The sequence below is a fragment of the Anabrus simplex genome, chromosome 8, assembly GCF_040414725.1.
Source record: "Anabrus simplex isolate iqAnaSimp1 chromosome 8, ASM4041472v1, whole genome shotgun sequence".
Taxonomy (NCBI): domain Eukaryota; kingdom Metazoa; phylum Arthropoda; class Insecta; order Orthoptera; family Tettigoniidae; genus Anabrus; species Anabrus simplex.
This window is the reverse complement of record NC_090272.1, coordinates 66330353-66345038: the sequence shown is the minus strand read 5'-3', so window position 1 is coordinate 66345038 and position 14686 is coordinate 66330353. Positions and strand designations below refer to the sequence as shown.

Here is a 14686-nt window from a genome sequence, read left to right as displayed (position 1 = left end):
AAATATACACCTCCACCCATTCTCGAAAACTCTTCATATAAACTACTATGGGACCGAGAAGTCATAACCGATGTCACGCTCAGCAACAATAGGCCAGATATTATTCTAATTGATAAATCAAAAAGATCCGCATCCCTTATAGAAATTGCTTATCCAAATACCTCCAATCTGCAAACAACAATAGCCACAAAGATATCAAAATACACAGAACTGGCAATAGAAATACAACGCCTGTGGAAACTAGAATCAGTCACCACAGTTCCAATAGTAATATCATGTACCGGTGTTATTCCAAAATGCTTGCACAGCTCTCTGGCCGCATTAAACCTGCATCATCACACATACGTAGAACTACAGAAAGCCACCCTCCTGAGCACCTGCCACATTGTGAGAAAGTTCCTAGGAACGACTTTTCCTCTGACTCACGCCAAACAGCATGAAGTTCCAGGTCGCAGTTCCAGTAATACTGAAGAACAGATTCCCAAAACGGGGACATAAGAAGTCTGAAGTTGTTTGTATTTATTGTATAAATGTATATGTTGTAATTATTTCTGTTGTAAATATTTGTACATATATGTACCTGTAGTTTCATAATCAAGAGGGTGACTCCTTGCTTAGGCGGAGTCAGCCCATTATGTTACCGGCACAAGCCGAGCCTTCCTAAATTGATGCAAATAATAATAATAATAATAATAATAATAATAATAATAATAATAATAATAATAATAATAATAAAATGGGAGGTATGGTATCGCAGTTGCTTTGTTGCTAGCTTCCCATCCGAAAGGCCACGGGATTGAGATTTTCACGTGCAAAATCACGCGGCTTCAGAAAAGGCACCCGAATGTATGTTTATGAATCAAAGTTAAGCATTTGTCAAAGAAAAAAAAAAAGTAAATTCAGAACTTCCACTCACCGCAAAACTAAACTTGTATTATTCAAAGGTATCGAAGATTTAATATTACAGCTAACTCGGAAATGTACGGTAATCTGGAGATGAACAAACTGGTTAACTTCCACTTAAGAAACTTTGTTGCTTATTAGTTCTTCATTAGTTCGCATCTACGTTGTTTAATTCAATTCGAAAGTTTTTTGTTTTGGTTTTTAATATATGAAAACTTATGAATGGCGCTAATATTGCCATACACAACATAAAAATATAGTAATTAGCAACATTTAAATGTGAATGAAGGATCAGATCATAGCTGCGTCCCTAGCATTCCTCCCTGCGCCCACACGCTACCCAACTTTGTGGACCACAAGACGAGTTGGCCGAGCAGTTAGGGGCGCGCGGCTGTGAGCTTGCACCCGGGAGAGAGTGAGTTCGAACCCCACTGTCAGCAGCCCTGAAGATGGTTTCCCGTGGTTTCCTATTTCCACAACAGGCAATTGCTGGGAATGTACCTCAATTAAGGCCACGGCCATTTCCTCCCCATTCCTACTCCTTTCCTATCGTTGCCATAAGACCTATATGAGTGTCGGTGCGACGAGAAACAAATTTTTAAAAAAAACACACACACAACTTGTGGACCACTGCAGTGACGGCGATTGGGGGGTGTGGGGGTTGAACCGCCCCTCCACTTTGTGGACTAAATAAACATTACATTTTTATTCCATTTTAGCTGGCTGAAACTAGGAATTATTAAGACAAGCAATCTGTACAAGCCCTGTTGTCTTATCAGATGATTATTTCCTTTATTCTCTATAATCATTAACAAAATTATTTTCTTTCTTTCTTTCTTTCTTTCTTTCTTTCTTTCTTAATCTGTTTACCCTCCAGGGTCGGTTTTTCCCTCGGACTCAGCGACGGATCCCACCTCTACCGCCTCAAGGGCAGTGTCCTCGAGCGTGAGACTTTGAGTCGGGAGAACACAGCTAGGAAGTAGAACCAGGGGACAGGGGTTTTGTGGTGGGGGATGAGAAGATTGGAAAGGATAGACAAGTAAGAGGGAAGGAAGATTTTTTCTATTTGCTTTACGTCGCACCGACACAGATAGGTCTTATGGCGACGATGGGACAGGAAAGGCCAAGGAATGGGAAGGAAGCGGCCGTGGCCTTAATTAAGGTACAGCCCCGGCATTTGCCTGGTGTGAAAATGGGAAACCACGGACAGTGGGGCTCGAACCCACTATCTACCGATTACTGGATACTGGCCGCACTTAAGCGACTGCAGCTATCGAGCTCGGTAGGGAAGGAAGAGGCCGTGGCCCTAAGTTAGGTACCATCCCGGCATTTGCCTGGAGGAGAAGTGGGGAAACTACGTAAAACCACCTCGAGGATGGCTGAGGTGGGAATCGAACCCACCTTTACTCAGTTGACCTCCCGATGCTGAGTAGATCCCGTTTCAGCCCTCGTACCACTTTTCAAATTTCATGGTAGAGTCGGGAATCGAACCCGGGCCTCCAGGGGTGGCAGCTAATCACGCTAACCACTACACTACAGAGGCGGATATTAACAAAATTATTAATGGAAATACGCAAAAAAATGTTGTTCATCGCTGCTAACCGATTTGTATAGCGCCACAGCAAGTAGTGGACACTTTGCATGTGCTGTGAGGAAGAGTAGCAGGGGTGTATACATCCGCTTGCCGCGCGAATTCATCAGCCTGGCAGTCTCTTTAGTGTCTGTTAGTTTCTTAGTATGCCTTTGCTGGCGGAACCTAGTGTTTACACTGCACTAAGTCTTCTGGTATGGGCTAGAGCAATTTTGTTACTTTCATTGATCTGTCTCTGTCTTATCCTTGGCTTTGACAAAATGAAAGTGACTGAGGTATGAGCGATGCTAGTAATGCCATTCCTTACGCAGCCAGTCCCTGCTATTAATGGTATGAAACTGTTGCTCATAGGGTCGGTTGGTGCATGCATTTCAGTGGGCTTGGCAGACTGATATGTAATAGCAACTTCTGGCTCGGTGAGGAAAGCAACGGGAAACTACCTCACTCCTCATTTCCCTAGTACGCCTCTTCAGTGATGCCTAGGCCATCTATAACAGCTCATGGCGGGACTGTTGAGGATCCAACCAGTCTTCAGGCTGATGACTAAACATACATACAGTTTCTCAGTGTGTAGTCAAATACTAAATGATTTTTAATCGTATAATCACGTCGAACTTCTATTTAATTGTAATACATGTGTAATATTGTTCCTTTGGTGAAAGCTTTATTGTTTAGCATTGAATCAAAATTTCAAAAATCTATTATTACCGCACTTAAGTTGGTAAACTGTCAACCTTTACCTCTGTGTCGAAATTAGCTCAGAGAGCAAGCATCAAAAATTCACGATTTTGTACCTTTTTTTTTTTTTTTTTTTTTTTTCAGTTTTAATGTAACTATATACCCCGTCCCGCTATATCCAACAAAATCCCAAACCCGGGCACCTTTTCTTGTCCGTACACTAGTTATCCCCTCCTCCCCCCCCCCCCCCCTCATTTCTAATTGTAAATTAATTATATGCTGTATCCACCTTTGATACTATATATTGTTTACAATGCACTGTTTCCTCTGGTATGGACTAGAACAAGTTTCTTACTTTCACCAAGCTGTCGTAGTTTCATCTTGGATATGCCAACATGAAACAAACTGGCCAGTGGTGGTGATTATTGTTTTTAAGGAGAAATACAACGAAATACCTCCACCCTCCATGACAGTTGCAATATTCGTTTTTATCTCTTCTATTGATTTTATTAATTATTATTAACTTCTTAGTTGTCCGTCAGTTGTAATTACCTGATTCTTTATATACTTCACGTGAATAATAATAATAATAATAATAATAATAATAATAATAATAATAATAATAATGTTCCGAAAATGCAAGTAAGTGGGCACCAGTGGTCACCAAAGGATCCCTTAAACTTTGATGATGATGATGATGATGACAAAAATAATAATCATTCATAATTCTTCGAAAATGCAAGTAAGTGGGCGCTAATGGTCACCAAAGGATGATGACGATGATAGTGATAGAGCATTGAACTTTTATCTCAAGTTACGTACATAAGCTGGAATGTGGTATCCTGTTGACTGTGCCTTACGTTACCTATACGCCCTTAAAAACGGTATAAAATGACAGGAGCATGCAGTTAGGCTGTTATAAAAGAATTTAACTGATTGAGTGTGGGATCTGGTAAATGCAGCACGGGTGAAGTTTAAGAAAGCGGAGATTGTTATTAGTGGAATATTGTGTAGGAGGGATACTGACTGGAGGGTGATTGGGGATTTAAATGAGACTATGGAGTGGGTATGTGGGGAGCTGGGAGTGAAATTTCTGGATCCTAATGGGTGGGTAGGAGATAGGGTTCTGCGCTTGGATGGCCTTCATTTAAACCGCAGTTGTACGTATAAGTTAGGAAATTTGTTTGGAAGGGTAATAGGGGGGTACATTCAGGGAAACGGGATGGCCTAGGGAGCGGTGATAAGGGAACAGGGAACTGGAAATCAAGTAGGGATGACATAAAATTGTTAGTGTTGAACTGTAGAAGTATTGTAAAGAAAGGAATAGAATTAAGTAATTTAATAGATATATATTTACCATATATTGTAATAGGAGTTGAATCATGGCTGAGAAATGATATAATGGATGCAGAGATTTTCTCAAGGCACTGGAGTGTGTATCGTAGAGATAGGATAGGAATGGTGGGAGGGGGAGTATTCATTCTGGTGAAAGAAGAATTTGTAAGCTACGAAAAAGTTAAAGATGAGACACATGAAATTCTAGGTGTAAGGCTCATTTCTAAAGATAATAGGCAACTTGATATATTTGGAGTGTACAGATCAGGAAAGGGTAGCACTGACGCGGATTCGGAATTATTTGATAAGATAGTCAGCTATGTGGGAAACGACATGGAAAGAAATGTGATTGTAGCGGGAGATCTGAATTTGCCAGATGTCAATTGGGAAGGAAATGCGAACGACAGGAAGCATGACCAACAAATGGCAAATAAGTTAATATGGGAAGGACAGCTGATTCAGAAAGTGATGGAACCAACCAGAGGGAAAAATATCCTGGATGTCGTGCTGATAAAACCAGATGAGCTCTATAGGGAAACTGAAGTAATAGATGGTATTAGTGATCATGAAGCTGCTTTTGTCGTAGTTCAAAATAAATGTGATAGAAATGAAGGTCTTAAAAGTAGGACTGTTAGGCAGTACCATATGGCTGATAAAGCAGGCATGAGGCAGTTTCTAAAAAGTAACTATGATCGGTGGAAAACGGTAAATAGAAATGTAAACAGACTCTGGGATGGCTTTAAAGAAATTGTTGAGGAATGCGAAAAAAGGTTTGTACCTTTAAGGGTGGTAAGGAATGGTAAAACCCACCTTATTATAATAGAGAAATAAAGAGACTAAGAAGGAGGTGCAGACTGGAAAGAAATAGAGTTAGAAATGGCTGTGGAAGTAAGGAGAAATTGAAGGAACTTACTAGAAAATTGAATCTAGCAAAGAAGGCAGCTAAGGATAACATGATGGCAAGCATAATTGGCAGTCATACAAATTTTAGTGAAAAATGGAAGGGTATGTATAGGTATTTTAAAGCAGAAACAGGTTCCAAGAAGGACATTCCAGGAATAATTAATGAACAAGGGGAGTGTGTATGTGAGGATCTTCAAAAGGCAGAAGTATTCAGTCAGCAGTATGTAAAGATTGTTGATTACAAGGATGATGTCGAGATAGAGGAGGAGACTAAGGCCAAAGAAGTAATAAAATTTACATATGATAACAATGACATTTACAATAAGATACAAAAGTTGAAAACTAGAAAAGCGGCTGGAATTGATCAGATTTCTGGAGATATACTAAAGACAATGGGTTGGGATATAGTACCATATCTGAAGAACTTATCTGATTATTGTTTGGTCGGAGGAGCTATACCAGATGAATGGAGAGTTGCTATAGTAGCCCCTGTGTGTAAAGGAAAGGGTGATAGACATAAAGCTGAAAATTACAGGCCAGTAAGTTTGACATGCATTGTATGTAAGCTTTGGGAAGGCATTCTTTCTGATTATATTAGACATGTTTGTGAAATTAATAACTGGTTCGATAGAAGGCAATTCGGTTTTAGGAAAGGTTATTCCACTGAAGCTCAACTTGTAGGATTCCAGCAAGATATAGCAGATATCTTGGATTCTGGAGGTCAAATGGACTGTATCGCGATTGACCTGTCTAAAGCATTTGATAGGGTGGATCATGGGAGACTACTGGCAAAAATGAGTGCAATTGGACTAGACAAAAGAGTGACTGAATGGGTTGCTATATTTCTAGAAAATAGATCTCAGAGAATTAGAGTAGGTGAAGCTTTATCTGACCCTGTAATAATTAAGAGGGGAATTCCTCAAGGCAGTATTATCGGACCTTTATGTTTTCTTATATATATAAATGATATGAGTAAAGGAGTGGAATCGGAGGTAAGTCTTTTTGCGGATGATGTTATTCTCTATAGAGTGATAAATAAGTTACAAGATTGTGAGCAACTGCAACGTGACCTCGAAAATGTTGTGAGATGGACAGCGGGCAATGGTATGTTGATAAACGGGGTTAAAAGTCAGGTTGTGAGTTTCACAAATAGGAAAAGTCCTCTCAGTTTTAATTACTGCGTTGATGGAGTGAAAGTTCCTTTTGGGGATCATTGTAAGTATCTAGGTGTTAATATAAGGAATAATCTTCATTGGGGTAATCACATAAATGGGATTGTAAATAAAGGGTACAGATCTCTGCACATGGTTATGAGGGTGTTTAGGGGTTGTAGTAAGGATGTAAAGGAGAGTGCATATAAGTCTCTGGTAAGACCCCAACTAGAGTATGGTTCCAGTGTATGGGACCCTCACCAGGATTACCTGATTCAAGAACTGGAAAAAATCCAAAGAAAAGCAGCTCGATTTGTTCTGGGTGATTTCCGACAAAAGAGTAGCGTTACAAAAATGTTGCAATGTTTGGGTTGGGAAGAATTGAGAGAAAGAAGAAGAGCTGCTCGACTAAGTGGTATGTTCCGAGCTGTCAGCGGAGAGATGGCGTGGAATGACATTAGTAGACGAATAAGTTTGAATGGCGTTTATAAAAGTAGGAAAGATCACAATATGAAGATAAAGTTGGAATTCAAGAGGACAAACTGGGGCAAATATTCATTTATAGGAAGGGGAGTTAGGGATTGGAATAACTTACCAAGGGAGATGTTCAATAAATTTCCAGTTTCTTTGAAATCATTTAGGAAAAGGCTAGGAAAGCAACAGATAGGGAATCTGCCACCTGGGCGACTGCCCTAAATGCAGATCAGTATTGATTGATTGAGTGGTTAAACATATTTGTAATGAAATGACAATAAATAATAATAATAATAATAATAATAATAATAATAATAATAATAATAATAATAATAATAATTGTACCAGGGGTACCCACCTTCCTCGACTATTTAAACTGCGCAGTTTCTTTACGGTCATTTATGCCAACGGACTTGAACTTTTAAACTCTCAAAAACTTTCTTCTTCTACGGTTAGATGGCTCTACCCCAACCAGCCCTCTAGCCAATCTTAAATCTCTGAAAGGGTCTCGAATAGAACCTGTGTCTCTGAAGACGGAAGAAATAAGCGCTGACCGCAACACTAAGCAGGTTAATAATTCAGGATTAAAAGCCTCGGAGTGAACACGAGAACTCCGGCTGAAGTAGGAATGCTACCCGTACACTACAGGCCGGGCAATAATAATAACAAGAATAAGAAGAATCCGCCTCTGCGGTGTAATGATTACGGTGATCAGCTGCCACCCCCGGAGGTCCGGGTTCGATTGGCGACTCTGCTACGAAGTTTGAAAAGTAGTACGTGGCTGGAACGGGGTCCACTCAGCCTCGGGAGACCGACTGAATAGAGAGGGGTTCGATTCCCACCTCAGTCATCCTCGAAGTGTTTTTCCGTGGTTACCTACTTCTCCAGGCAAATGCCGGTATGGTGCCTAACTTAAGGCCACGGCCGCTTCCTTCCCTTTTTCTTGTCTATCCCATCCAATCTTCCCAGCATAGCAGGTGAGGCCACCTGAGCGAGGTACTGCTCCTCCTTCCCAGTTGTATCCCCGAGCCAACGTCTCACGCTCCAGGACACTGCCCTTGAAGTGGTAGAGATGGGATTCCTCGCAGAGTCCGAGGGAAAATTCAACCCTGGAGGGTAAACGGGTTAAGTAAGAAAGAAAGAAAAAAAGAAAGAAAGAAATGATGATAATATTTGATAGCTATTATATTTTATGAGACGCCGGAACGTCGATTTTTATTCAGCAGGAGGTCTTAAACATGCCACAAGTCAGTGACTGAGTTGTCACATTAACATATGGACAACGACTAAAGAAACTGATTGTGCCACTGAAATGGCAGTAGTAATTTAAGTAAAGTAAACACAAGCATGTTGACATCATCACAGCCATGGAATCTCCCGTTTTAAGTGAAAACCCAACCACGGGTACGTGAATTTTCATTTCCAAAATCCCAGATGCATTGGTCGGTATTCGAACTACGGGCGCCTTGACACGAAGCCACGTCGGTAAATCCGAATGCTTCAAGATTGCAGATGATAACTGTTTACTTTCTCAACTGCGAAGTGAAGTTCGCTAACGTACACAAGTGGATATCAAAGTAAAGCGAAATATAAAATAAATATGAGAGACAAGTACACTTAGGTAGTTCGCCTACCGAGCGAGTTGGCCGTGCGGTTAGGGTCGCCGGGAGATAGTGGGTTCGAACCCCACTGTCGGCAGCCCCGGAGATGACTTTCCGTGGTTTCCCATTTTCACACCAGGCAAATGCTGGGCCTGAACCTCAATTAAGGCCACGGCCACTTCCTTCCCATTCCTAGGCCTTTCCTGTCCCATCATCGCCATAAGACCTATCTGTGTCGGTGCGACGTAAAACAAATAACAAAATAATAATAATAATAATAATAATAATAGTAATAATAATAATAATAATAATAATAATAATAATAATAATAATAATAATAATAATAAGGCCACGGCTGATTCCTTCCAACTCCTAGGCCTTTCCTATTCCATTGTCGCCGTAAGTTATATCTGTGTCGGTGTGACGTACAGCAATTTGTAAAAAAAAAAAAAAAAATGTAGTTCGTCTAATTCTAAATCACACTTAACAACATGCCGTAGTAATCAAGAGCTCAGGAAAATGTTAGTAAAAGAGAATGGGCGGACATTTAAAGAGAAGTTAGAGGATGGACGGATACACCGAGAGAAGTTCATGTTCCATAAAACCTCACTGTCAGCAGGCTGAGAAGCAAACGATTCTGTCTTTGTTCTGAACTCAGTTGAGAGACAGCTTACTTTGAAAATACAACTCCCACCTCTTGTCTCCTTTAGGTTCAAATAAATAAGAAAAAAAAGTCTATTCGCCCATCGTTGATGACAATAAATAATTTGGATAAAAGAACCCGAAGTACTGAAGATTAGGTTCCTGCTTCAGCGCGAAAAGCTGTATACTGTTTATGTGCAGGCATTGGCGTAATTTGAGGATTTTGATGGGGGTGGGGGCAATGATCACCAGGGAGTCCATGGCTCCGCCCTTTTGAGAGCAATTTGCGACCACAAAATTATTGCTTATATCTTCTATCTTTCCTTGAATATTCTATATTAATCACTTTAATTTGATAACCAAACTTCTGTAAAGTAAAGAACATTCACACAAAATGAAAAAGTAGTCCTAATTCAAATGTATTTGTTAACTAGCCTGTTTTTATCCGTAAACGTAAAAATCAAGCAGACAACATGGACAAAGACCAAACCTTTTCTTTATTTTACATAATATGGTCACATCGTATTTTTACACAAAATGAAGTCTTCTTTTTTGATTTGAATTCAAGTCTTTAGTTACTGGCAACATCAGTACTACTTTTGATAGCCAAAAAGCCTAAAAAGATATGGGCGATCGTGTTCCTGCAGTACGTTTTTAAACGCCGGCAAGCATGAAAAATTCGTCTCACAGGTCGCTGAATTAGCGACATTTTAATTAGAATGATAGAGGAAGGTAAAATTGCAAATTTTGCAACGATCATTTTGTTTCATTACCGGACGAGTTGGCCGTGCGATTAGGGGCGCGCAGCTGTGAACTCGCATCCGGGAGATAGTGGGTTCGAATCCCACTGTCGGCAGCCCTGAAGATGGTTTTCCGTGGTTTCCCATTTTCACACCAGGCAAATGCTGTGGCTGTACGTTAATTAATGCCACGGCCGCTTCCTTCCCATTCCTAGGCCTTTCCTGTCCCATCGTCGCCATAAGACGTATCTGTGTTGATGCGACGTAAAGCAAATAGCAAACAAAAAAAGTTTCTTTTTGATAGCCAAAAAGCCTAAAAAGATATGGGCGATCGTGTTCCTGCAGTACGTTTTTAAACGCCGGCAAATTAAACAGAGTAACGAAAAACGTACTTGTAGAATATGTATTTGTACGTCTGTAATATTACGAAAATCGTCATCATCATCTGTTTACCCTGCAGGTTCGGCTTTTCCCTCGGACTCAGCGAGGGATCCCACCTCTACCGCCTCAAGGGCAGTGTCCTGGAGCTTCAGACTCTTGGTCGGGGGATACAACTGGGGAGTATGACCAGTACCTCGCCCAGGCGGCCTCACCTGCTATGGTGAACAGGGGCCTTGTAGAGAGATGGGAAGATTGGAAGCGATACAAGGATGAGGGAAGGAAGCGGCCGTGGCCTTAAGTTAGGTACCATCCCGGCATTCGCCTGGAGGTGAAGTGGGAAACCACGGAAAACCACTTCGAGGATGGCTGAGGTGGGAATCGAGCCCACCTCTACTCAGTTGACCTCCCGAGGCTGAGTGAACCCCGTTCCAGCCCTCGTACCACTTTTCAAATTTCGTGGCAGAGCCGGGAAGCGAACCCGGACCTCCGGGGGTGGCAGCTAATCACGCTACACCACAGAGGCGGCACGAAAATTTGGTTTCCTTCAAAATACTGGGGTAGCAACTGCCACCCCCGAATTACGACTATGTGTGCAGGTAAGGTAGAATATACTTTTTAGTAGAACAGTCGATTATAGTAACTTATATTTTATTAAAATATATTATTATTATTATTATTTTGTTACTGGCCGAATACTATTTCCTCCGCAGTCATTGCACTGTACTGTAAATAATATTCGTCAAAATCTTTGTCAGACAACCTGACAAATTTCCGAAAGCAGCAAAATCATTCGGATTCGTGGTGTGAAGTCTATGCTCTAAAAAATTCTTTAATAATTGATTTTGATGTTTGTTGCTTAAAGGGGCCCAACATCTAGGTCATCGGCCCCTATACTAACAGAGCCAGCCCCCTAATGAGGGGAAGTAATGCAATGAAGTAAAGAAATGTTCAGTGATTTTAGTCGGAAGTGTAGCTACTATTTTCACATCACAGCATTCTTTGAGAACCTGTAAAGCACAGTTAATCAATTGCTGGGACAATCATCCTGTTTCTCAAATAGGATAAAAGTAGGTTTTGAAATTGAATATCGACTTTACCTCCTTTTTTCGGTTTATTCTTTACCTTATAAAACTATTACGGTACTCTCTGATTCATATCAGTCATTTCGTTTTGTACTGGCCGAATACGATTTCCTCCGTAGTCATTGCACTGTACTGTAAATAATATTCGTCAAAATCTTTGTCAAACAACCTGACAAATTTCCGAAAGCAGCAAAATCATTCGGATTCGTGGTGTGATGTCTATGCTCTAAAAAATTCTTTAAATACGGAAGAGAGTGATATAATGTTACCTGCCAAGTTCCTAGTCCAATGGTTGGGAAGTCGTAACCACTGTTCAGTTTCACTGTGCGCGCCATGGTAAAATATGTGTGTTGTACCACTGGAGTCTTGAGGGAATATGAATTCAAAGCTGTTGCGCTCTTTCGCTGATAGCCTTGAGTATGGTTTATAAAGTGCAATCCTATTCGCAATACAGTCGCGCGCAGACGTGGAAGTGATAGAAAGATTGTTAGTTATGAAGAAAAAACATTGAAAGAACAAATTGCTTTGATACCAGTGGTGAATTATTTTTTTCTATCTTCCTCAGATTGTTTTTCTGATTAAATTAGTAATTATCATACTTTCGTGTAAGTGGTAAGTAATGAGAGTCCATGGCGATACAAGGAACGAATCCCTATTACTTCTCACGGTAGCTCCTAGATGGCAGAGCATGCAACAACTCCGCAGCTTTGGTCACGACAGATCACGACTTCCGAGCTACCATGGATGCATTGAACCAATCAGAACTAAACCTTGAATGTAATGAAAAATAGAGCAAAACATTGGAAGCATTGGAAAACAGATCGACATTGCGGAGTTTGCTGTCTGAGCCATTGTTTGTTTTGAGTGAGTTTGCAGAAAAACAACGATGGATGCATGTAATGCAGTTGAGAGAGAAGTTGACAAGGTCCTCTCAAAATTCGGTTCAATTCATGAACATGCCGATCGTGTTTTACGGGATGTCACTAATAATGTCGAAGGATTAAAAAAGGAATTTGAGGAAGGTAAGTACAGAAGATTTATGTTTATTGATTTTGAAAATGCTGGTGACTCCGGCTTTTACATTTTCCTTAGTGTAGATGCTAGTGACAGTAAGAAATTACATTTGTAATGTACTTCGCTTACTGACACTTCACCTCGCCAATGGCAGGTGACTTTCTGTAAATAAACAAACAAGCAAGCTGAAGTCCTGAATTTACATTTTGTTGTGAAATTCAAAAGCCATGCTTATTTTTTTCAGGCTACATTCTGCAAATCTAGTACTTAGAAAATGTTGTACGTGGGAAGAAGGGAAGTCTTCCTTTATTTCTTTGTCCAAATATCTTGCAGAACAATAGTGACACATCATAGAAAGGTTCTAAAGCTCGTTAAGATTTATTAAAAGGAAGAGATTTGTAAATATTGCTTCACGTTATATGTTAAGCTATTCACTTAATGGCAGTACTTTCCACGAACTGTCTTTTTAGGAGTACCAGTGAGTGTAAATTAAAATAAATTGTATAACCTATAAGGTTACCTTGAATTTACATGTAGAATCGTACGTCAGAAATGTTCATAAGTCAGTAATATGTACTGTATATGACTACAGTACAGAATGTGAACATGCATTAGGCAAGATGTTGTGAGGTCTTTTATTTTTAAAGGGAACGTGATTTAGTCTCGCTGAAAAGACATGTTCCAAAACATTCTTAAATAAGTTAGGTTGATTCTGAACAACAGACATGCTTTTCAGTGTTGTGAAAGAGTACATCTAAACATTAGGCCTACATGCCTGATTAGACGAATAAGTTACAGGATGCAATAGAATTCTCGTTACATGATAGTGAAGCATAGAGGCTAGTCAGTCAGTTGTTTTGCACTCTATTAGAAGTGCCCCTTAAAAGTAATAGCACTTGAAGATGGTGAACACGCAGTGTTATTTTACATCCTTGAAACTTCTCTCATCTTGCTAAGACTTCAGCTGTACCAGTACTGTTCCAAACTATGGACTGGTTGACTCTCAGTATGCTGTTCACTTGGTAACACTTATATGAACATAACCCTTTCATTACCCCATATGACAGATAATAATAATGTTATTGGTTTTACTTCCCACTTATGGTTTCAGAGATGCCAAGCTGTCAGAATTTTGTCCCATGGGAGGTTCTTTTACATGCTCAAGGCTGGCGTATTTCAACGCCTTCAAATACCACCTGACTGACAGAACCAAGATTAAACTGCCAACTTGAACTCAGAAGGACAGTGTTCTACTGCCTGAACTACTCAACTCGGCAGCATGTTGTGAATGGATTTGCTTATTAAACTTCTCCATGAAAATAAACTACTAGTAGCCATTTTGTTCTAAGTTTCTGAATATTGCAGTTGTTGGTAAACAATCCATTCACCTAGACAGGAAACCTAAACCTGTAATTACTGGGCGAGTTGGCCGTTAAGTTAGGGGCGCACAGCTGTCGCTTAACTGCGGCCAGTATCCAGTATTTGGGAGATAGTGGGTTTGAGCCCCACTGTTGGCAGCCCTGAAGATGGTTTTCCATAGTTTCCCATTTTCACCAGGTAAATGCTGGGGCTGTACCTTAATTAATGCCATGGCCAATTCCTTCCTACTCCTAGGCCTTTCCCATCCTATCGTCGCTATAAGACCTATATGTGTCGGTGCACAGGCAGACTTTTATCATTTTCAAGCAAAGATGCAGTAATGTAGCTCTTTAACTTGTTTATTGTGCTTTAACGAATATGCCTAACAGAATTTCAAGCCATCTGCAAACCAAAAGATAGAACTCTCTTACGCCCTGGTAATTGTAAAAGAATTCTTACCATCTTAGTGGGTTCAGAGCAAAATAGATAGACACTTCGGTATGCAGAGGCTAAATAACTCAGTACATAGCCTGGCTAATGGCTGTGATTGTTAAGGCATCAAGCCTGTGTGGTCTGACAACGTGGTTAGCCAGTTCACGTCCCATTGGTGGAATAAATTTTCACCATCAGAATGTTCGCTTGCAGGGTAGGAGAGACGGTGGTATACAATTTGCTTGATCATCCACCTGATGTTGCCTCCCCCCCTCTTCGTTGGACTCTTAACCACAGAGTGCCAACGACCCCCCACCAACCCCTGCCCTACTTAGGGCACCTCTGGCCCCACCTGGGGCCCAGGCCATATCCTGGTCAGTTCGATCCCCACACAACTATA

The 14686-nt window shown here is 40.6% G+C and overlaps 2 protein-coding genes across 2 annotated transcripts in view; one reads left to right on the top strand and one right to left on the bottom strand.

Moving 5' to 3' along the window:
• LOC136878791 (aldo-keto reductase family 1 member B1) overlaps positions 1 to 11907 on the bottom strand; it is a 132784-nt gene extending 120877 nt beyond the window's left edge. Inside the window, exon 1 of the mRNA XM_067152264.2 lies at positions 11751 to 11907. Within this exon, the coding sequence (XP_067008365.2) occupies positions 11751 to 11816 (66 nt within the window). The 5' untranslated portion in view covers positions 11817 to 11907. The remainder of the gene's footprint in view (positions 1 to 11750) is intronic.
• Positions 11908 to 12297: 390 nt separating this feature from the next.
• The window catches only part of Sou (required for meiotic nuclear division 5 protein souji), a 69636-nt gene continuing 67247 nt past the window's right edge, over positions 12298 to 14686 (top strand). Inside the window, exon 1 of the mRNA XM_067152263.2 lies at positions 12298 to 12503. Coding sequence (XP_067008364.1) covers positions 12368 to 12503 — 136 coding nt within the window. The 5' untranslated portion in view covers positions 12298 to 12367. The remainder of the gene's footprint in view (positions 12504 to 14686) is intronic.